Source organism: Triticum aestivum, chromosome 7A (genome assembly GCF_018294505.1).
Source record: "Triticum aestivum cultivar Chinese Spring chromosome 7A, IWGSC CS RefSeq v2.1, whole genome shotgun sequence".
Taxonomy (NCBI): Eukaryota; Viridiplantae; Streptophyta; class Magnoliopsida; order Poales; family Poaceae; genus Triticum; species Triticum aestivum.
Genome location: NC_057812.1, coordinates 535,198,813 through 535,223,668, shown reverse-complemented (window position 1 = coordinate 535,223,668; position 24,856 = coordinate 535,198,813). Strand labels below are relative to the sequence as shown.

The window sequence follows — 24,856 nt, the reverse complement described above, 5'->3', positions numbered from 1 at the left end:
CTAGGAGATCCAATCTCCTAGGGGGGCGGCGGCCAAGGGAGGTTTCCCTCCCCCCCAAGGCACCTAGGGGTGCCTTCCACTAGTGGGACTCCTCCCCTTTGGAAACCCTAGGTGCATGGGCCTATTGGGGCTGGTGCCCTTGGCCCATGTAGGCCAAGGCGCACCCCCTACAGCCCATGTGGCCCCCCGGGGCAGGTGGCCCCACCCGGTGGCCCCCGGGACCCTTCCGGTGGTCCCGGTACAATACCGATAACCCCGAAACTTGTCCCGATGGCCAAAATAGCACTTCCTATATATAATTCTTTACCTCCGGACCATTCCAGAACTCCTCGTGACGTCCGGGATCTCATCCGGGACTCCGAACAACATTTGGGTTACTGCATATACATATCCCTACAACCCTAGCGTCACCGAACCTTAAGTGTGTAGACCCTACGGGTTCGGGAGATATGTAGACATGACCGAGACGACTCTCCGGTCAATAACCAACAACGGGATCTGGATACCCATGTTGGCTCCCACACACTCCACGATGATCTCATCGGATGAACCACGATGTCGAGGATTCAAGCAACCCCGTATGCAATTCCCTTTGTCAATCGGTATGTTACTTGCCCGAGATTCGATCGTCGGTATCCCAATACCTCGTTCAATCTCGTTATCGGAAAGTCACTTTACTCGTACCGTAATGCACGATCCCGTGACCAGACACTTGGTCACTTTGAGCTCATTATGATGATGCATTACCGAGTGGGCCCAGTGATACCTCTCCGTCGTACGGAGTGACAAATCCCAGTCTCGATCCGTGTCAACCCAACAGACACTTTCAGAGATACCTGTAGTGCACCTTTATAGTCACCCAGTTACGTTATGACGTTTGGTACACCCAAAGCACTCCTATGGTATCCGGGAGTTACACTATCTCATGGTCAAAGGAAAAGATACTTGACATTGGAAAGGCTCTAGCAAACGAACTACACGATCTTGCGCTATGCTTAGGATTGGGTCTTGTCCATCACATCATTCTCCTAATGATGTGATCCCGTTATCAATGACATCCAATGTCCATAGCCAGGAAACCATGACTATCTGTTGATGAACGAGCTTAGTCAACTAGAGGCTTACTAGGGACATATTATGGTCTATGTATTCACACGTGTATTACGATTTCCGGTTAATACAGTTATAGCATGAATAAAGACAATTATCATGAACAAAGAAATATAATAATAATACTTTTATTATTGCCTCTAGGGCATATTTCCAACAGTCTGTACATGCTAGGCTCGTCAAGTCAACCTAAGTGTTTGCATGTGTAAATCTGTCTTACACCCGTTGTATGTGAACGTTGGAATCTATCACACCCGATCATCATGTGGTGCTTCAAAACAACGAACTGTCACAACGATGCACAGTTAGGGGGAACACTTTCTTGAAATTATTATGAGGGATCATCTTATTTACTACCGTCGTTCTAAGTAAACAAGATGCAAAAACATGATAAACATCACATGCAATCAAATAATAGTGACATGATATGGCCAATATCATATAGCTCCTTTGATCTCCATCTTGGGGCTCCACGATCATCTTGTCACCGGCATGACACCATGATCTCCATCATCGTGTCTCCATGGAGTTGCTCGCCAACTATTACTTCTACTACTATGGCTAACACGTTTAGCAATAAAGTAAAGTAATTTACATGGCGTTTCTCAATGACACGCAGGTCATACAAAAAATAAAGACAACTCCTATGGCTCCTGCCGGTTGTCATACTCATCGACATGCAAGTCGTGATTCCTATTACAAGAACATGATCTCATACATCACATATATATCATTCATCACATCCTTTGGCCATATCACATCACAAAACACTTGCTGCAAAAACAAGTTAGACGTCCTCTAATTGTTGTTGCAAGTTTTTACGTGGCTGCTATAGGTTGCTAGCAAGAACGTTTCTTACCTACGCCAAAACCACAACGTGAATTGCCAATTTCTATTTACCCTTCATAAGGACCCTGTTCATCGAATCCGATCCGACTAAAGTGGGAGAGACAGACATCCGCCAGCCACCTTATGCAACTAGTGCATGTCAGTCGGTGGAACCGGTCTCACGTAAGCGTACGTGTAAGGTTGGTCCGGGCCGCTTCATCCCACGATGCCGCCGAATCAAGATAAGACTAGTAACCGCAAGATAATTGACAATATCGACGCCCACAACTACTTTGTGTTCTACTCGTGCATAGTAACTACGCATAGACCTAGCTCATGATGCCACTGTTGGGGAACGTAGCAGAAATTCAAAATTTTCTACGCATCACCAAGATCAATCTATGGAGTAATCTAGCAATGAGGGAAGGAGAGTGCATCTACATACCCTTGTAGATCGCTAAGCGGAAGCGTTCAAGTGAACGAGGTTGATGGAGTCATACTCGTCGTGATCCAAATCACCGATGATCCTAGTGCCGAACGGACGGTACCTCCGTGTTCAACACACGTACAGCCCGGTGACGTGTCCTACGCCTTGATCCAGCAAGGGGAGAAGGAGAGGTTGGGAAGACTCCATCCAGCAGCAGCATGACGGCGTGGTGGTGGTGGAGGAGCGTGGTACTCCAGCAGGGCTTCGCCAAGCACCACAAGAGACGAGGAGGGAGAGGGGTAGGGCTGCGCCAAGAAGGAGATTGAATCGTGTCTATGGCAGCCCAAAACCTCAAGTATATATAGGGGGAGGGGAGGGGCTACGCCCCCACCTAGGTTTCCACCCCTAGGGGTGGCGGCCAGCCCTAGATCCCATCTAGGGGGGCGGCCAAGGGGGGAGAGAGGGGGGCGCACCACTAGGTGGGCCTTAGGCCCATCTGAGCCTAGGGTTTGCCCCCTTCCACTCTCCCTTGCACCTTGGGCCTTGGTGGGGGGGCGCACCAGCCCACCAGGGGCTGGTCCCCTCCCACACTTGGCCCATGCAGCCCTCCGGGGCTGGTGGCCCCACTTGGTGGACCACCGGGACCCTCCCGGTGGTCCCGGTACATTATCGATAAACCCGAAACTTTTCCGGCGACCAAAACAGGACTTCCCATATATAAATCTTTACCTCCGGACCATTCCGGAACTCCTCGTGACGTCCTGGATCTCATCCGGGACTCCGAACAACATTCGGTAACCACATATATCTATTCCCTATAACCTTAGCGTCATCGAACCTTAAGTGTGTAGACCCTACGGGTTCGGGAACCATGCAGACATGACCGAGATAACTCTCCGGTCAATAACCAACAGAGGGATCTGGATACCCATGTTGGCTCCCACATGTTCCACGATGATCTCATCGGATGAACCACGATGTCGTGGATTCAATCAATCCCGTATACAATTCCCTTTGTCTATCGGTACGATACTTGCCCGAGATTCGATCGTCGGTATCCCGATACCTTGTTCAATCTCGTTACCGGCAAGTCTCTTTACTCGTTCTGTAACACATCATCCCGTGATTAACTCCTTGATCACATTGTGCACATTATGATGATGTCCTACCGAGTGGGCCCAGAGATACCTCTCCGTTTACACGGAGTGACAAATCCCAGTCTCGATTCGTGCCAACCCAACAGACACTTTCGGAGATACCTGTAGTGTACCTTTATAGCCACCTAGTTACGTTGTGACGTTTGGCACACCCAAAGCACTCCTACAGTATCCGGGAGTTGCACAATCTCATGGTCTAAGGAAATGATACTTGACATTAGAAAAGCTTTAGCAAATGAACTACACGATCTTGTGCTAGGCTTAGGATTGGGTCTTGTCCATCACATCATTCTCCTAATGATGTGATCCCGTTATCAACGACATCCAATGTCCATGGTCAGGAAACCGTAACCATCTATTGATCAACGAGCCAGTCAACTAGAGGCTTACTAGGGACATGGTGTTGTCTATGTATCCACACATGTATCTGAGTTTCCTATCAATACAATTCTAGCATGGATAATAAACGATTATCATGAACAAGGAAATATAATAATAGCCAATTTATTATTGCCTCTAGGGCATATTTCCAACAGAAACTTATTTTGCAGGGTCGGACACTATCCTTGTATTCAAACTCTTCTATGGTGTATTCGAAGGAGGAACCCGCCTTGCAATGCCGAAGATAACACTACACGCCGGACTCATCATCATTGAAGTCTGGTTCAGGGGCTACTGAGGGAGTCCTGGATTAGGGGGTCTCCGGACAGCCGGACTATATCCTTTGGCCGGACTGTTGGACTATGAAGACACAAGATTGAAGACTTCGTCCCGTGTCCGGATGGGACTCTACTTGGCGTGGAAGGCAAGCTAGGCAATACGGATATGTATATCTCCTCTTTTGTAACCGATCTTGTGTAACCCTAGCCCCCTCCTGTGTCTATATAAACCGGAGGGTTTTTGTCCATAGGACAACAGACAATCATACCATAGGCTAGCTTCTAGGGTTTAGCCTCTCCGATCTCGTGGTAGATCAACTCTTGTACTACTCATATCATCAAGAATAATCAAGCAGGACGTAGGGTTTTACCTCCATCAAGAGGGCCCGAACCTGGGTAAAACATCGTGTCCCCTGCCTCTTGTTACCATCCGCCTTAGGCGCACCAGTTTGGGACCCCCTACCCGAGATCCGCCGGTTTTGACACCGACAGGAGCCTTCAGCTAAGTTGTGGATATTACCCCAACCTTGTTTGCAAATGTTTTGGTTGCCGCCTTAAAGGGCACTGCTAGTCACGACACCTTGCATCGTGCAAGGGCGTGAGAAGAATAGGGTGAGACATTGTGATGTTTGGGGTGCATCATGCCTGCACATCCAATGGAGACATACCTCCCCCAAAGAAGAGAACTTCGGAAACACATTCTCGTTTCCACTTGCGGTTACTTCTATCCTTGTCTTACTTTGCGCAAGCTTATATTGTGTTGCTTATATTAATCATTGTACTTTTTAGTGAGCTTGCCATATAGGTTATCCACCTAGTTGCATATCTAAACAACCTATTTTCTTATTGAACCTGTATTTGGAAGGAAAGTTAATAATTGTTAATCGCCTATTCACCCCTTCATTAGACCATACTGTTCCTTTTAGGCGGCCACAATGATGCTGCGATAGTAGCCCGACCGCTTCGATGATGTTGCGACAACATGCTTTGATGGCTGTGGTGTGCTTTGATGGTTGCGATGCTACGACGACAACCTGTCCGCCTCAATGATGTTGCGACGGTGGCGTGCTTCGAACGATCACGACCATGCAGCGACATCGTGCTTCGACGACAACAGTGATGCTCTGATGAAGGCCCGACCACTTCGAAGATGTTGCGCCGGCGTGCTTAGGCCATGGCAATGTTGCGACGATGGCACAGATGGTTCGACGATGCTATGACGACAACCTGACTACTCCGATGCTGCTGCAGTGGTATATATGCTTCGACGACGGCTGCGACAATGTAAAGGACACTACTCTAAGCATTGCTATATCAAAGCAACCATTTGGGAGGAGGGATCCAAGCAACTGCGACTCCATTAGCTTGCTAGCACAAAATCCAACAAACACTAACAATCAACGTCAAGAGTATGGTGTTATGGAATTCTCGTTTTGTGCTTGCTATGTGCTTCCGCTTGAGATTATTTGTAACATCACATACATGTGTAGCTACGTGGCTAAGCAATAAACATCATGCGTGAAGTAGAAGCAAAATGGAACCGCTAAACAGTCGCAGGGTTCAATCATATCCAAGCGCGCGACTAGATGCTACCATGACCACATAGTCAAATAGGTGGGTTAACTTCACGTGGGAATAGAGCGATGCTTCATGCCACATTGATCAAACAGCGACAGACACGGCTGATGAAGCCAAGAAATCATCGTACTTTTTTAAACGTTTTCTTTGTTGTATCCATGTCTATGGAAATGTTTCACACTATTATTAACTGAATATTTTCATTTAAAATATTAATTTGTTTGAAGCAATTTTAAAATATTAAATGAATGTATTTTTTCTCCGCAAAAGAAAACAATGTATTTTTTCTATTTTTTTAGAACAAAATGTATTTTTTCTAGCGGATACCTGATTTTTTTTGGAACCCTATGGCCAGAAGGCCCACGACGAGTCCCCGAAATGAACGCACTTCTCGTTCAGTCCGACCTTCCTTGATAAATAGGCTAGCCAAGCCGAGCCGCGTCCCTCCTACGGAGTCCCACCTCGCCGCCGCCAAACCCTCGCCCCTCTTCCACCGGAGCCCACCGAGCTCTCCCACTCCAGAAATTCTCCGAGCGGGAGCTCGCCCCCTCCAGCGCTGCGTCCTCCTCCAGCTCCAGAGGTAAGCCCTAGGCCCTCGCACAAATCTTGTGATTCCACTCATCTCCAGCTCGCATCCATGTCTCGGCCGGATTGGTTCTAGTTTGCGCCCTGTTCATGGTGTGATGTCTAGGGTTTGTCTCGCAGGGGCTGGTGTTCGCGAGATTCCCGTTGGTTCCCGCGACCCCGCGCGCAGTATCCCCTGGGCGGGCTCGTCCGCCATGTTTCCGCCCAAAGGTCCCAATCCCTACGGGCAGCAGCCACCATACGGCGGGCAGCAATCTTACGGCGGCCAAATCGTATGTCTCTCAAAAACGCGCTGATCTGTTATCTGCTTAGTTGTTATATCCAGATGTGTGGCAGGTTCTCATCTTTTATGTGCGCAAAAACCTGCGCTCTTTTGCCCTACTTTTGCGTGCAGCCTGGTAGCAGTGGATTTGGGGCCTCAGCTGCGGCAGGTGCCCGCGCCGGACAGGGTGCTGCTGGGCAGTATGGAGGGCCTTACGCGTCGGTGTATGGCACACAGCAGGTGGTTAACTAACCGCAGTTCGTGAACATTTTTCAGAATTGGTTTCGCTGTGCAATTTGTTACCCTCCTAATGCCATCCATGCTCACTACTGTTACTGTTTAAGTTGCTCTGTGAGTTGTTGTTAGAGGGAATCTTTATAGCAAAGGCAAATAATGAAGGTTATTAGCTGCCAGTTCGATGCCTTTGGAGTGCAAATGGTTAGTAGAACTGCGCAGCTTCATGCTCTCATAAATCTGATGTATCCACATGGACATCTGAGATAAAAGAAAGCACTAGGTTTGGCCAGTGCTGAAGAGGCTGGCCAGGATTATTGGTTCTAGCTAAAATAAAATTATCTAAAATTTTGCTGTCTGAACCCAAGTAAAACTAAGGTGTCCTCCTGGGCCTGATTTTTTTGTTTGTTTATCCTTTCCTTTATCCACATGAAGAGCAATTAGTATCATGTCATCCCGGCATTGTGCCTAAATTGTTTTGGAATGTTTAAAAGGTCACTGATTCTGTTAGTCCAAAAAACCTAGGAACTGATAATGGCCCTGTGGGATAATCGTACAAAATAAGAACCAGATATCTACAGATTTTAAAGATAAGTAGCAATGATGCAGCATCTAGCTCATATGCCCCTTTTGAGTGGCTGATGTTATCACCCGTCATAATCTATTAGTCCACACTAGAATATTGCTCTGAAAGATGCCATTCTATAGATTACTCAATGTCCAAAACATACTAGTTATGTATGCGGTATGCATCTTTCTATATATATCCTGATAGTGAGGTTTAAGCTTCAGCTTAAAACTGCAAGAATCTGAAGGATCGCAAGTAAAGGTTGCCCTCAAGCCATCTCCTCCACCTTGCCCCTCCCCTGCATAGGTCTGTCAGATCATGCCCGGACTGTTTAGTGGTGTTAGAGACTTCTGAGGGTTTTTGCAAACTAGATATATTTCTGATTTCCACCACAGATAGGAAACAATGGATTGATTCTGTAGCACTTATCTACAGCTACATAATCCCAAGGTCAGCATTGTGTTGTTGCTGTTTCATTCTTTGTGCCGCGTAATTACCAGGTGATTTGATGTCTGTTTCATTTTGCAAGTTTTTCTTGTCTCCAAATAAGAATATGGCAAAATATAATAGATCCCACCAATTATCATTTCATTTATGTGAATGCCCCTACCATACTGATTAATGGCAGGATAGAGTAGAATATGGTTTGACCAATTATCATTGCATTTATGACGATGCACCATCAAAACAACCGAGCTTGCACCAGGCATGTCATATTCGATATTTTTGAAACAAGCAATGCTAGAGTGCATATTTCAGAATTTAACAAATTGGGTCCTCTTTTAGATAAGGAGTGCATATTTATGTGAGTTGGCTATGTTAACTGGCTTGGTGTCATAGCAGTACCTCGAAGCAGCGAACAGATCAAGTGCTGGAATAATTTGCTGGCTAGTCCACTAGCACTGTAGTTGGTAGTCACGTAGTATCACATAGCTTATCTGTATATCAAGGAATCAAATGATTTGGGGAAAAATTAACATAAACATACTCTTTTAGGTTAAGAAGCTGTTCCTGGGCTGAATTTATCTCGTGCGTCATTTAATATAAACTTATATATACTTGCCTTCACATAATATTTGTAATTTTGTGCATTTTATCAGATTTAACGCGTTAAGTCACTTTACCAGTAGTTCGTACCATGAAGAGCGGACGCCAGGAAGAGATTTCTGTTAACCATTCATGTCTTTTTCTTTTGCTATTTCTCAGTTTGCACTTTTTAGGCCTTGTCTCAGTGTCCATCTCGTCTCTTTGTTTCAGCTGTATTGTATGTTGATTACTTTCTTCCATGGTCAGATCTCACCTCCTTCTAGTTTCAAGTGGCACAACTGTTTCATGAGTTCTGTGCATGATATCTTAACTGAATATCTGGTTAAACATTTTGCAGGTTGGGGGAGTTGGTGGCAAAGGTCCGGATTCTTCTAGTCTTCCTAGCCTGCCACCTCATACATCTTCACTATCTCAGTCATCCAAGTTCTCATCTGGATCTGCAGGGTCTAACTTGGCAAGACCAAACGATGACTATATGGCTGTGCGTGGATATGCACAGAAGCTAGACCAGTATGGTACCGATTACACATCAGAGAGAAGAATGTATGGTGAACACTCAGCTAATCTTGGCAGGAGGGATGGCCTTACTGATTTGGATAGAAGATATCCTGATCATATACCTGCAGCCCATCAGGTCAATAATGTGTGCTCACTTTTTTTGGGGCTTTCCCCCTGAATTATTTAATTTAGCGAACTTAATCTTATGACCACCTTTTTTATATCTCAGATTCATGACCGTGTAGAGCAGGTAGTGTTCTTTCCCTTGCAAAACTACGTTCTGCGCCATTTAATGCTGTCTGTTATAGCCTATAATTAATTCTATTCTGTTAATTTTTCAGGGTTCAACAATGCGCCATCAGCCACTTCTGAAAGCTCAGCTGGCGCCTGTGTCTGATATGAGGTACGTTAGCTCACAGCCAGAGCCAGGTCATATATGTTGTTCAGGTTTTTTGTCCACATGGTAGACCATAATCATTCTCACTTTAAAAAGTGCATCAAATGAATGACTATCTGCATGTTCCAAACATCTCTTCTTAGGACTAAAATTTGTTAGTTATTTTAATGTATGCCACCGGCACTTTTGGAAAGCTAAAATTTGCGATCCTTCGTGTGTTTTATCACTGCAACAAAACATAGCACATGCACTGAGTAAAGTATGCATTTCTGGCAGACAAGCCGATTACTTTGCAGGAAGGTCCGCTCCAATCCATCAAGAATCTCAGGAAATTGGTACATATGGAAGGGCTGAAGCTGACCATCGCAACTTGTCCATTCTTGGGAATGTTCCATATGGAGGACAACAGACATCATCATTGTTGGGTGGCGCCCCTAGGACAAACATTGATAGTCTTGGCTATGGGCAAGGATCATCAAGCAGTGGTTATGGGATGAGTCTGCCCCCTGGTCGTGACTATGCCTCGGGGAAAGGCCTTCTCCATCCATCTTCAGATTCTGATTACCGTGACAACATCTTACCCCGTGCACGTCAAGGCATCTCCATGGTCGATGAACGTGCAATTGACCGGATTGGTTATCGTCGTGAGCTGGATCTAAGAGATGAGGAACGTCGAAGGGATCTGCTACTTGAAAGGGAAAAGGAGCTTGAACGGGAACGGGAACGGGAGTTGCGAGACCTTCGAGACCGTGAAAGAGAAAGAGACCGTGAAAGAGAAAGAGAACGTGAAAGGGAAAGGGACCGTGAAAGAATAAGGGAACGTGAAAGAGAAAGGGAGCGGGAGCGTCAAAGGGAACATGAAAGAGAACGTCTTCGCGAGCGCCGCGAGAAGGAGAAGGAGCGGAACAAGAAGCATGTAGCTGATTCAAGGCGTGAGCGCACTCCACCTAGAACCCCTGGTGATCGACGACGTTCTTCTTCTGTTAGGTCTGAGAAGCCTTTGCGGCGCCTTTCACCTCGACGTGATGCTGTGCATAGGTGTCTCCATGTTCTCTATAGCTTTGTGGATGCGCTTCGTCTTTGGTGCAGCCTTTTAAACTAACACTTTCGTTTGTTGTCCTGAAGGCATCGTTCACCTATTAAAGAAATAAAGCGAGAATATTTGTGCAAGGTAAACGAACAGTTGTGTTTGTCACAGTGTTCTTGCAAAAATCAATTGATAGTATTAATTCTTTACGTGCCTCCTTGATGCACTCTGGTCTCCAGTTTCCTTCACTGCTGTCCTTGTAAACCCTGAGATCTTTGCAAACTTATACGTCCACTCTCAGAACTAATATCTGAGAGATTCTGGTTCCACTTACCCATCTATCTACACCAATCCTTGTTTTTGCCTTCCTAGCCACTTTCTCTTTTCTGTTGCCACTTGTCTGGAGATCTCTCATTCTTTATTCTTCCAATTTGGATAACTTGTAAGACTATTCACACCTTAAGCATAGATTGCACCAGAGTGGATATGATTGAGCAATCACGGAGATGTTTTCCATCCTCCATTTCTCTCCGCCTCCTTTATATGCAAACATCATATTTAGTATGTTCAGTTATGCAGCAGTTTTAGTCTGATGCCCAATAGGAACTCATTGCTAATTGGGCTGTCTGGTGCAGGTTTTGCCATTTCGTTTGGTGGATGAGGAGAGAGACTGTTTATCTTTGACAAAAAGATATCCTAGGCTATCAGTTATTCCAGATTTTTCTAAGGTTTGACATTCTATTCATGAATGTTGATGATCAAAACTTAACGTGAAATCATGGTACTGTAGATTTTTTTTTGCCTTGCTTATTTGTGATTTACTTGTTCTGTAGATTGTCTTGAACTGGGCTAAAGAAAGCCTAAATCTTTCGCTGCATACACCAGTGAGGTATGCTTTTCTATTGGGACTACATAAGTAGATACATGTACTGTTCTATTGGTTTTCTTGCTAAATGTTCTTGAGCTTCCTATTAATGACATGTTTTATACTGTGTTGCTGTAAAATAGCCTGGAGCATGCCATCTGTGAAGATGACGATAAAGCTGATGAAAGCGCACTGGTCTCTTCTGAGAATACATCAAGCACAAAGACCCCTGAAACGATTTGGAATGCAAAGGTCTTTTTGTTTATAATGTTGTGTTCATTTTGAAGTATGAACTATATTAAGTTGTAGTTGATTTGAGTAGTAGCTCCCACAATAAGTAGAGATAGTGTTTATTTGAATGAATTATGTCATTGTACATGCTATAGCAATACTTGTAGAAAGCATGTGGTATATAACTGTCGTGGGCATTAATACTCACTTTGTAGAAAATTATTGCTTGCAAGTACATGAAGTGCAACCTGTGCTGCTGACCTGCACTATCCAAGGGTGTTATGGTCTTCCCCTGGATATCATGCTTGCCCCTCGAGCAATCTTTTGAGAAATGCTAGTCCAATTCTAGCTTTTGGTAGGATGAATTTCCCTTGCATGAAAAATATGTCTTCATCATTCCATCACATTGTGACATAGAGACGTCTCAGAAAATAAAGTTGTGCTAGTACAATTTTATGTTGCATATGTAATCTAGTTATTGCGGTGTTTGTATTTATATGTCTCCATGGTAGTCCCATCGCGTGCTTACCCCCTAGCCTTTGCCTAATCTTTTTTTGTTGAAACTGGAGGAATGTTTCCATTGCATTTACTCATCTGATATTGTAAAAAATCACAAGAGTCTGTCTTGGGATCGACGTTGGCTTGGGTTTTGCTTTTAGTGCTTTTAAGTAATCCAAAAAAGAAAAAATCTATCTCACGTTGGCCGGATATAGAGGCACTTGTTATGCTGTCTTTACCTTACAAGGTAACTCCAACCATCTTGAAGTAATTTCCTTCTGTGCTTACATATATGCCCATGTGCAGGTACTTCTGATGAGCGGTATGAGCAATGGCGCCTTTGCTGACATAACGTCGATGAGAAGTACTGAGGAACGAGTGGTGCACTTGAACAATATCTTAAAATTTGCTGTATTCAAGAAGGATCGTTCACTTCTTGCTATTGGAGGCCCTTGGAATGCAGCACTTGATGGTGGAGATCCAGTGGTTGACTGTTCTTGCTTGATTCGAACGGCTATCAGGTATGCCTTCATCAAGTAAATGTACCATGGATGACTTGCAACTCTGCTAACCCTTCTTCTTGGACAGATATGTGAAGGAACTGGTTCAAGTCGATCTATCTAATTGTACCAGTTGGAATCGTTTCCTCGAGGTACTTCTAAATCTATCTCAGCACCTTCTTGGAACTGTATTTCTTGAATATAGTCTTCTTTAGATGGAAAACATCACCCTTCCATGATATACCTTTTATTTAACTGGTCATAACTGGATTCTCTTCTGAATTGTAGAAGCGCAAACACATATATCATTCCAAAACTATATAATGCACATTTGCATTATGACTCTTTACCAATCAGTTTGCTTCTTGTTAAATTGTTTGACATTTCTCTGCTATTTGTGCTTTAAAATCTCCCCTATCCGAAATGACAATATTCCAAAGGATATTTGTGCTAATAACCATCAGAATATTAGACATTATGACTGGTAACTGGTCAGTTGCAACTGCGATATCAAGCCCTATTCGTATGTGGTTTATTGGCTCTTCCATAGGATAATATGAGAGCATTTACTCCAGTAATTAAGTCATTCGCTTTTCAAGGCATGCTATTATTGCTGAAGTCATCAGCATAATGTAATACATGCATTATACTGCAGGTCCATTACAACAGAGTTGGCAATGATGGACTTTTTAGTCACAAAGAAATTACTGTACTGTTTGTGCCAAACCTGTCGGAATGCGTACCATCTATGGATATATGGAGGGACAACTGGATCGCATACCGAAAATCAAAGATAGAAAGGGAGGAGCTGATTATGAAGAAGGAAAAGGTAAGCTTGTGGTTACTATTATAACATACTTTGTTTTCTTCTGAAACAGCACTAATGGTTCTTACTTCCCGTTGCATTTTAGAGCCCAGGTGATCCAAAGGAACAGAAACAAGGTTTGAAAGACCCTCACTTATCATTCACTGCCTTTTCCTTGCCTAATGAATAAAATAATTAATCCTTGTTTATTTGTCAGCAGTTTTAGAGGAGCCAAGCGATGCTAAAAGTACGAATGATCAATTGAAGGAGGGTGATGGTGCTGCTAAGATTGAGAAAATTGATGCTGATATGGAAATGAAGGAGGGTGATGGTGCTGCCAAGATTGAGAAAATTGATGCTGAAATGGAACTGAAGGAGGGTGATGGTGCTGCCAAGATTGAGAAAATTGATGCTGATATGGAAGAGCAGGGCAAAGATGGAGATGTCAATCTTGCTGGTGATGGTGGGAAGAATCCTGACAATGTTGGGGAGCAAGTTGAGAAGACGGTGGGGGTTGTTGAAGAAAACACTTCTGGTGATGCTTCTGTTGACCATGTCACTGAGGATAAAAAGCCCATGAAAAAGAAAATAATAAAAAAGGTTGTGAAAGTTGTTCGAAAAAAGCCAACTGCTGAAGCTCCAGTGGATAAATCACCTCAGGTTGACAAGAATGCTGTGGCAGAAACTGCGAGCAAAACCGTCGAAAAGCACATTGAACAGAAAAGTGAGGATCTTGGGAAAGAGAAGGCGGGAGCTGGCATCGTTCAACAGCCTGAGGCTAAGAAAACTGGGAAGAAGAAGGTCATTCGCAGGATTGTTAAAAGAAAAGTTCCTGCTTCAGCGACTGAGCCAACAGCCCTTGCTGCACCTGCTGAGGCAAGTAAACAAGATGTGGATGTTCAGCCGGAGAAGATTGTTGAAGGCGTCACTGACGCTGGGAATTCACAGACTAAGCTGGAAGAAGGATTGAAAACTCCTGCTGAAGATATTTCAAACCAGAAGAAAGAAGAAGGATTGAAAACTCCAGCTGAGGATATTTCAAACCAGAAGAAAGAAGAAGGATTGAAAACTCCTGCTGAAGATACCTCAAATCAGAAGAAAGAACAGGAGCTGGAGATAAAGGGAGACATAATGACTGATGATCAAAAGGCAAATACAGATAAGGTTAACCAGCAGGAAGTTGTGGAACAGAAAGATCCAAAAATTGATGAAACAGACGGGAAGAGTGTCAAGAAAACGGATGACAACGAAACAAAGGATAAAGACCAGAAGATGGACTCAAAGAAAAAGTCGCCCATTGACACCAAAGAAAAGAAGAAGTCTGATGAACCTCCTAAACACCCAGGATTCATTCTCCAGGCCAAAAAGAGCAAAGAATATAAAGTATGGTCATCATGCTATATAGTTATCTTTTTTATTTCATATAATACTATAAACTATAATTCAAGCATGGTCTTATTGCCTACGAGATCTTATTGAATGGTTTTCATTTGCAGCTCCGGTCAACATCCCTTTCATTGGATGGCCTCCTGGACTACACCGCCAATGATACAGAGGAGTCTGTATTTGAGGTCCATTTTCTGCTCTGGCTTCTGTAATAATTTGCTAATTGTCATTACAAGAGATCCCTACCTCTGCATTTTTTTCTTCAGCAAATATCTCTGTCCTGTATTTTTGGCTGCTACCAAATTTATGAGCATATAACACAAAGAAGTTACTAAATTGCTTTTGTGGTGATGCTCATGGGGCTTGACATTTATGATTGATATGTTCTTCTGTTACTTTTCAGCTTTCTTTGTTTGCTGAGTCTTTCAGCGAAATGCTTCAATACAGAATGGGTTGTGTGATCCTGTCTTTTCTTGAGGTAACTTCCTTGTGCTTTGTCTATGCTTTGTAAGCTTTGACACACGATCAGCAGTTAGTTTTTCATTCAAGTCTACTTCCATCTACTTTGAAGTTTGGTAGCCGAGTATGCTTGCAAGAAAAATGTCGGGTAGCTTGGGCATAACTGAGAATCCGACTCCATTCTACCAATGTTGTTACCAAACTTTAGGATAATTGCTCCCTGTAATGGTCCAAATTGGGACTTGGAAGTTTGTAACCTGGTAGTTCATGGTAATTTTTGTGGAGTGTACTAAAGCAAAGAATTGGTTGCTTCATGAGGGAAGCAGAGCCGCATCCAGTAGGTTTTGGTAGTGATCTATTTTCAGTTTTCCTCATGTAGCTTGTTTTGTCCGCACAGAAACTTTACAGGCAGTATGTTGTGAGGAGGAATCAACGTAAGCGCCAAAGAGAGGAAGATCTAAAGAAGGAAGACACAATATCCTTGGAGAAGCGACTAAAGACAACTGATGAAAATGTAACTGGAAGTACCTCAGGTAACCCAGGTAAAAATGATGAAACAATAAAAGAGGGTGGAGAAAAGATAATTGGTGATAATTCATCAGCTTCCCATGAGCAACTGGTAAAAGAGGATGACGAGAAGATGAGTACAGATCATGCTGCCCAGGATGAAATGATGAAAGAGGGTGAGGAAAAGATTGACGCAGATCAGTCAGCAGCTGCCTGTGATGAACCTAAAGCTGATGAGAAAATGGAGGAAGAAGATCCTGAATATGAAGAAGATCCCGATGAAGTAGAATATGAAGGCGACGAGGACATGGATGATGCCACTGCTGAAGAGCCGGCAGAAGCACAGGTAATGCACACATATATCCTCCGTACCCTTTTGCACCACACATAATATACACAACTGCGAAGTGACCGTATATTAGCTCGTGTTGCTTAAGAAACTACTCTTTGTATTACCGGATGGTCTTTTCCTTCATAACAGCATGGATGCTTGTTGATTTGCCCATGTTCCCTCATGTAAAATAATGTATTTCTACATGTGGAACATTTCCAATTAGTTCCAACAGAATTGAAGGGTAGTGGGAAGCTGCAAGCACCAACTCATCAAGCTTGTTATGGAGTGTAGTGTTAGCTCACTTGTCAAGGCTAATTGCTCTAGTTTTACGTCTGGATTATATTTGAGAGCTTACACCACTATAAATATAAAAATATAGATATTGAGATTTCTCTAGTTAAAGTAGTACTCCCTCCGTCCGGGTTTATTGGGCCCGTGAGCCAGCCATCCGCGTCTGGATTTATAAGGCCTTGAATTAATTTCCCTCGATCTTCTCCACTGCATGCGCGCTAGATTCATTAAAACTTCTGATTAATTAGCTGCATGCAAAACGGCGTGCGCAACCTGCTGCATGCCATTAACTGCCCATAGCGCTGGACGTGGGCATGTATTGGCTGCATGCAAAAGTAAAGCTGGCAACCGGCTGCGTGCTATAATTACAAGCCAATCTGATTGGCCTTTCCCATGCTTCAAAATCACACATAATTAGCGTTAATGTCTTGCTTTGGTACCTGAGTTTTGGCTAGCGGGCCTAAGGCTAGTCATAGTAGGAGTAACTTAGGTAGTAACGTAGCGCACTTCGAGAAATTTTTGCTTATGTGGCACGTAGTTAATGTGAAGTGGTAACATAGCGCTTCTCAAGACAAGATGAGTCTACAAGCCATTAAAGCCACATATGACACCACTAGTATGTTACTTTGCACTATGAAGGTGGTAACTTAGACTAGTGTCAGATGCATGACACTAGTATAAGTTACTTCCCACTATGACCAGCCTAATAAACCCGGACGGAGGAAGTACGTAGGAATCACTGATTTGGGGATGTGGGCACTGTGATGATGGGACACGCGACATGGATATGGCATTTTTCAGAAACAGCCTTATGGGGATATCTTGAGTTTATATAAATAATTCAAAAAATACAGCAGTAAGGGTAAATTTATATTTTCAAGATGTGAGATCAAAGTACTTCCTGTTTGTTTTCTCTCTACTGCCTTTTCAACGATAGAAAATTCAATCAAGATGGGGATATCTTGAGTTTATATAAATAATTCAAAAAATACAGCAGTAAGGGTAAATTTATATTTTCAAGATGTGAGATCAAAGTACTTCCTGTTTGTTTTCTCTCTACTGCCTTTTCAACGATAGAAAATTCAATCAAGTTAAACAAAGAATAAAGGTAGAGCTACTAGCTTACCATCGTGGATGAGTACATGCTAGCAGCCGAGCAAACAAAGAATAAAGAGAACAAAAAGCGGAGAAAACATAGAAGGAATGTGTGCTTGTAGGTGCTGTGAAACTAGTTATGGGTAAACTGTGCTTACCTTTGTCTATTCATTAACCTCTGCTGCAGAATGAGGATAACTCAAACGAAAGAGAAACCAAGCCAGAAGAGGTAACTGCAGAAGATGATGGAAAGAGGACAACGGAGAATCTTAAGTTGGAAAAAGCAGAAGAGGACAAGCAGTCTGTAGCAGAGAAAGGAGATTTGAAAGAAGTTGAAGAGAAATCTGTTGGTAAGGAGGGAAAGATATCTGGTTCACAAAAAGGAGATTCAGCGAAACATGATGTGGTTGATAAGGACCTGTTGCAGGTACATTTTGCTGTTGCCTCGTATAAGAGATTAGGAGTTGCATTAAAAGTTAAAACTCTGTCTGTTACATGGATCCCAGGTTATTGCTAACATATGATGTTCTTTTCCCTCTATAGGCTTTTAGGTACTTCGACCAAAACAGAGTTGGTTATATAAAGGTAGTGTAATAAGCGATACCGTTGTTCTTTTGGAAGCAATTCGTCATTTGGATACGTGAAGACATTATTCTTATAATTTTTACAAATGCAGGTGGATGATTTAAGGTGCATCCTTCACAACTTGGGGAAATTTTTATCCAACAGGGATGTGAAGGTCAGTCACTTGACTCTGTTCATTGAATTCCATACTATCTTTTTTACCATATCTTCTGGAACTTGATACTTATTTGTTCCAATCTGGTCTTGAAATTTCACCCACTAATTAACTTACCACCTCTTGCTGAAATGCTCCTCTGATTCAAATGAATTCTATAGGATTTTTGGAGGATTTGTATCCTTAGGTCCTTTGATTCACAGTATTGGAATCCTTAGGAATTTTAAAGAAATAAAATTGTATATACGATTTAGTAGCAGTTCTGTTCTCACCTCAATATGGATACCTTTTAACTTCTGGTTAGCTTGATAGTATACGTCTACACCCTAGATTGGTTATAGGTAACTATTAACGATTAGTGAGTACACAATGGAAAAAAATAAGGTGTATTTGTCAATTGGATATACTTGCACTTTTGGGGGTGGTGAGCTGCAGCATGCATACGTCGTGTGGGTTTTACATCCTGCAAAACACTAATAACGGTTCTTGTTTTGATGACCATCTTTTGGATGTTTTTGACCGGCATCTAACGCTGGCATGTTGTTCACTGTCTGCAGGACATGGTTCAAATTGCTCTTGCTGAGAGCAATTCTGCAAGGGATGGTCGCATTATCTATACAAAGCTTGTCAAGAAAGCTGACCTCTGATCTGGACCTGGTTTTGGCCCTAGCAGCTAGTTGAGTTATGGAACTTGTTTGTTGGAGATTCTTGACAGTGAATCGATGATCAATGGAAAGTCACCCGAGTAGTGTACTTCCATGTAGCTGGGAGCTAGTTTTTGTTTCTTTGAATGAATATTTGTTAATGAACTGATATCGTTTGTATGTTGACCTACTAGGAAAATTTCATTAGATTTTTTTCACACAGCAAACATAATGGCCTAATAATAATAACATTTCCTGGTGTTGTATTTTTTATTTTCTTTTGGCGCCACACAATTAATCTTGTGTCAACTATGCCAGGTTGGGAAAACATGAGAATATGACTAGCTACTAGTGTAGTATAAAAGAAAAAATACAATCTCTGTACACTAATGTAAGATGTTTTTGTAGTTCAATTTGAACTGCAAAATTGGTCTTAAATTAGTTTATAGAGGGAGTTCCAATGCTTGATATGCAGGAGTTCCAATGCAAAAGTCTTAAAAAGCCCATAGTTGAGAGCAAGAGAGCAATGGCCAAGTGTACCCCCATGCTATAACTAATCTCGCAACAATAATCCGAGGCGTCATTGATGCATGAAGCTTGCTCTTCAAAGTAGTCCACTTGATTCATTAGCGATGCCGGGACAGCGGAGGCCCCTGTGAATGTGTCCATGTTAGTGAGGTCCATAAGTAATACTGCCTCAATCGAGAATTTTTATGAAAATGTTTCATTTGCTTCTTTTTAATGGAAGTTTCATTTTTCCAAAATGTATCTTAATATTTGGCCTAATTCGTCTTCTGATGATCGATTCAACCTCTCATCAAAAAGATAGGACCTTTGGTTCTATTTCATCTCTTCAAAAATAATTTTGCAAGCTGTTTTATATTGTGGGGTGGAGGTAGTATTTAGGCCCAAACATGATACAAACCCATGTATACACATCAAGCCCAACTAGCAGGGAAAACAACCCGATGACTAGGTTTGTTTGCATGCATATTTTTCTTATACATCTAGATCATTTTTCGTAAATAATAAATATAGATCCGTATACATCAAGAACATTTTTTACATGTTTAATCTTTTTAAAAAATACTCCCTCCGGCCCAAAATTCTCGTCTTCTACACACGGATGTATCTAATACTAAAATGTGACTTGATACATTCATATTTAGACAAATTTAAGACAAGAATTTTGGGACAGAGGAAGTATATGATTAACATTTTCAAATACAATGATTAGCATTTTTTCAAATACATATTTTGATGTCTACTTGTGCCATACACATGGTACATTTTTTGTATACATCTGAAACATTTATTTTACACTATATGTTTAAAAAAAATTAAACACATGTTTTTGAACATTGTTTTTTGAATATGTGTTGAAGCATTGTTTTTCAAATTCTATCAACATTTTCTATAAGTTGCACCAACATGTTTTTAACATTGCACACACATTTTTTTTTCAAAATTAAGGGATTTTTTAAAAATATATATGTATTTTAGTTTTGTTAATGTAACAAAGAAAAATCAAAAAAAGGAAAATGAAAAAAACAAAATCGAGTGAACGAACGATATAGTATATATAACGAACTAAAAAAATTGAACCAACAACGCTATTGGGTCGGCCCTTTACCAGTCGCTTCAGGCGAGAAGTTGCTCAAAAAAAGTCACCCCCTCGTGGTTCCTCAAAAAGAAAAAAAGTCGCCCCCCTAGTCTGCTCGCCGCGTTGTCTCAGATCAACCGATCTTGCTAGGGAGTCTGATGCCGCTCTCCGCCGGGCACTACAGACATGTTTGGTTGCTTGCATATAGGCCAACCAGGCCCGTGCAGGAAGACTGTGGCCCGTTTGGTTGCCTGCGTTCATTCTTGGGCTTGCATAGCACGAAACTCAAAGCACCTCTGGCCTGTCTCGCTGGGAACGCTGGAATCGACAGTTTCTCCAGAGCTAGGCACGTGCAATGCACGTGGGCGACGAGGCCTGCACGCGAGGAGCCACACTCGAGAAGCCGCGTTGCTTCTCGAAGTCCCAACAGTTATTCCCCTCACTGCTCACTCTCCCCTCTCCCCTCTCTCCACTCTCACTAACGGCGGCGGCGGCGACTTTCAACACATCGAAGAACAACAAGGCGACCGCCAGCCCCTTCATTGGCATCTGCATCATCACCTCCCGCACTTTGGCAATGGCAGTAAGCACTTTTTTCACCTCCCCACGTACTCATTCGCATTCCATTCGCGTTTAGGTTCGATCCGCATTATGGGAATGGGGAATCGGGGTAAATAGCCATATGAGTGATCATAACATCATCACGAGTTCGTAGTACCGACGGATTTGAGGTCACTGATCGGAGTACAAGGGTAATGGGTATTGGGGATAAATCTTACACAGTAGTCCTAGATCTTAGCCTCGACGACCCTAGAGGCGGTTGGAGCGGCGGGTGCCCTTGCCCTTGTTCTTCTCCTCGAGCCGCACCACCGTCTCTTCTTCCTTGCCGGAGTCTAGATCGATTGTCATGCTTTGTTACACCGGGTGGCAAACCCGGTCAGCAATCTCAATCCATGATATATGCAAAAAAAGATCGGTATGCTTCGGTGTCCTGGCTTCGGCGCCCTTACTACCATCGCAACCGCAACTTCTTCTACCTCCATCGCCATCGCTTCTTGTTCCTCCTCCACCGCCATCACAGTCCTTGTCGTGAAGTACGCTGCGACACAATGGTCATGAGGGCGCCTGTACTCTCTGTACTTGGCCCACCTTGACCTCTGTTGAGCGTCACTGGAATCGGCCTGATTCATGGCCCAACGAAGGATGTCGACTAACATAGCTGTAGCGATCCGATCCCAATGGATTGAAGTCTCTGTGGTTAAGTGTCATCCCTGGATCGGTATGCTGACACACACAGTACTCGAGGAATTATATCAGAGTTCAATCACACACTTATTACGTCGAGGTCCTCATAAAGAGTGATGTATTACAATAATATGGCTGAAGGCCATCTAATAAAATAACTGCGGAAGCTTCGAAGGTAAATGAGTCCTCCAACTCCATGGCAAAACTAAGTGCATGACAATGACCTATCGCATCTTACTCTTCGTCTGAAAATTCTACAACATGAGACGTTGCAGCCGTGTAGGTCAGCACATGGAATATGCTGGCAAGATCACACCATAGAGCAATGATGAAATAGCTATCACTACATGCATATTTGGCTGGTGGAGACTCTAAATTTAACATTTGCATAAAGCTAATTTTTCCCTACAACAAAGAAATAGATTTTATTTAACTACCATGTTTAAACCATTATTGAGAAGGTTCCCCCAACTCAGAGCCAGAATTACCATGTAACAATATTAATAACCCAACTAATTTATTAAGTAAAGTGATGATATCAATCAATAATTCATATACCAGATACTCAAGATGTCCATAACCGGGGAACCGACTAACCATGATTAGTTTATACACTCTGCAGAGATTTGTGCACTTTTCCCCACAAGACTCGACCACCTCCAAGATCGGAAGATCGAGACATAATCTTTCTGAAGCATTAACTCTTTACTCTGGGTAGACAGTTACACCTACTTTCCCCTACATCTGCTAGCCTACCACTGAAAGAGGTCACACAACTTACTCAACTATGCCAGAGCCCATAATGGCTTGTGGCTGCACACAGAAGTTTCTAGCATGAATAATCTTATGATCCCTTTGAGCCTGGGTGGCATTCCATAGGATGATCACACGAGTACTCCAGGATATCCTAGGACAACACTGGCGGCAGCGGCAGGCGGCATCGGCGACGACTGCGGGAGGCGACGGGCAGCTAACGAGGGGAGGAGGGGCCGGGGGGGGGGGGGTCCGGTATTTATAGGCGGGAGGGGGCGGCTCCGGGGTGGCTTGGAGGAGGGGGCAAGGCGGCGGCGAGGCGACTCGTGGTCGAGACGGGCACGACGATGGTGGCGTGCTCCGGTCGGACTCCGACTCAGGGTCGGTGGTGGCGGCGACTTGGGCCAGTTGGGCTTCGGCCCAGTTCGGTCCGAAGTTTTTTAAAACATTTTTCGAAAATACGAAAAATAGGGAAAACCTAATAAAAATATTTTCAAAAATTCTAGAAAAAATCACAGTCCCTCCTAATTAAATGGGTTAAAGTGATCATTTTTCTGGACCTAAATGCCTAAAATAAAATAAACATTTTTAGTACTAATACTAATAAATAAACTTGCAAATAAAATCCAAATAAAATATATTTTTATTCAAAATTAAATTCCCAATATTTTCTTGCTGTTTTGAAGAAGTCATATTATCTTCTCTCATTATTTTATTTATTTTGAAATAATTGGAAAAATAATTTCAAATAAAACACTTTGATCCAATTTGCCAATTTTGAAAATTCAAAGATGGATTTTTGTGAGAACCTGCAACTCTCTCATCCGGTCCTTGAGTTGCTTAAGGTTTCTAGGATCAAAATTCCAAATAAAACAAATTCAAAAAAATGCAAAAATTATGGATGCATATGATGATCTAATGAATAACATTCAAATTGAAAATTGGGATGTTACAAACCTACCCCCCTTAAGATGAATCTCGCCCTTGAGATTCAGGTTGGCTAGCAAAAAGGTGTGGGTGGTCTTTTCAGAGGTCTTCTTCTCATTCCCAGGTGGCTTCCTCCTCGGTATGGTGGCTGCACTGAACTTTGCAAAACTTGATAACCTTGCTGCGGGTAACTCGGTTGGCAAACTCGAGAATCTTGACGGGTTTCTCCTCATAGGCCAGGTCACTCTCCAACTGAATTGCTTCCAGGGGCACTGTATCTCTTAGAGGAATATCAGCCATCTCTGAATGGCATTTCTTCAACTGGGAAACATGAAACACATCGTAAACCCCTGACAAACCTTCGGGTAATTCCAACTTGTAGGCAACTTCGCCCATACGCTCCAAAACTCTATATGGCCCTACAAACCATGGCGCTAACTTTTCCTTAACTCCAAACTATTTAACTCCTCGAAGCAGTGACACACGAAGATATGCTCTGTCTCCGACTTCATAGGTTACATCCTTGCGTTTAGTATCGACATAACTGTTCTGCCTGGACTGGGCTACCTTGAGTCTATCACGAATCAACTTGACCTTCTCCTCAGACTCTCTGATTAAATCTGGTCCGAACAATTGTCGATCCCCAACTTCATCCCACATCAATGGTGTCCTACACCTCCTTCCATACAAAGCTTCGAAAGGGGCCATCTTCAAACTAGTTTGGTAGCTGTTGTTGTATGAGAACTCTGCGTAAGGCAAATTATCATCCCAACTAGATCCATAATCTAGCGCACAAGCTCTCAACATGTCCTCCAGAATCTGTTTGACTCTCTCGGTCTACCCATCTGTCTGTGGATGAAAGGCTGTAATGAACTCTAGCCTGGTACCCAAAGTCTGGTGCTACTGATTCCAAAACTTCGAAGTAAACTGTGTTCCTCTATCTGATACGATGGTCCTCGGAACTCCATGCAGACATACGATCCTGGTCATGTATATCTTGGCCAACTTCGCACTCGTATAAGTGGTTTTCACTGGGATAAAGTGAGCCACTTTGGTCAAGCGATCAACTACAACCCAAATGGAGTCATATCCTGAACGTGTCCTGGGTAATCCGGTGATGAAATCCATGCCAAGCTTATCCCACTTCCATTCGGGTATCGGCAAAGGCTGAAGTAATCCTACTGGTTTATGATGCTGTGCCTTAACTCTTTGACATACGTCGCATACTTCTACATACTCGGCGATATCCTTCTTCATACCTGTCCACCAGAAACGTTCCTTCAAGTCCAAATACATCTTGGTGTTGCCTGGGTGAATCGAGTAAGGCGAATCATGAGCCTCCTGAAGAATTAACTTCCTGATCTCAGGGTCACTGGGCACATAGATGCGATCCTCAAACCATAAAGTTTCGTATTTATCCTCACAAAAACCTTTGGCCTTTCCTTTACTCATCTTTTCTTTTATCTCAACAATTTCCTTATCAATCTTCTGAGCTTCTCGAATTTTTCCCAATAAAGTGGGCTGAAGTTCCAACGTTGCAAAAAAACCTCTCGGAACTATCTCCAAGCGAAGTTCTCTGAGATCATCGGCTAACTCC

The 24,856-nt window shown here is 43.0% G+C and overlaps 1 protein-coding gene across 3 annotated transcripts; it reads left to right on the top strand.

The window, feature by feature from the left end:
* The first annotated feature begins 6,120 nt into the window (after positions 1-6,120).
* On the top strand, positions 6,121-19,004 carry LOC123148008 (protein SHORT ROOT IN SALT MEDIUM 1). Of its 3 annotated transcripts, XM_044567363.1 has the most exons (24): positions 6,196-6,339; positions 6,465-6,616; positions 6,739-6,846; positions 8,793-8,814; positions 8,899-9,089; positions 9,183-9,203; positions 9,295-9,356; positions 9,627-10,388; positions 10,476-10,521; positions 11,013-11,105; positions 11,211-11,266; positions 11,386-11,494; positions 12,278-12,492; positions 12,560-12,623; positions 13,127-13,300; positions 13,383-13,413; positions 13,497-14,659; positions 14,773-14,847; positions 15,066-15,140; positions 15,519-15,974; positions 17,536-17,775; positions 17,892-17,933; positions 18,025-18,087; positions 18,645-19,004. In XM_044567363.1, exons 2-24 carry the CDS (start codon positions 6,539-6,541, stop codon positions 18,732-18,734), a joined length of 4,236 nt encoding a protein of 1,411 aa, XP_044423298.1. In that variant the 5' UTR covers positions 6,196-6,339; positions 6,465-6,538; the 3' UTR covers positions 18,735-19,004. The 3 variants fall into 3 exon arrangements, with proteins under 3 accessions (XP_044423296.1, XP_044423297.1, XP_044423298.1); XM_044567361.1 differs by having other exon boundaries at positions 6,121-6,339; positions 8,793-9,089; XM_044567362.1 differs by lacking the exon at positions 9,183-9,203 and having other exon boundaries at positions 6,195-6,339; positions 8,793-9,089.
* The last annotated feature ends 5,852 nt before the right edge of the window (positions 19,005-24,856 follow it).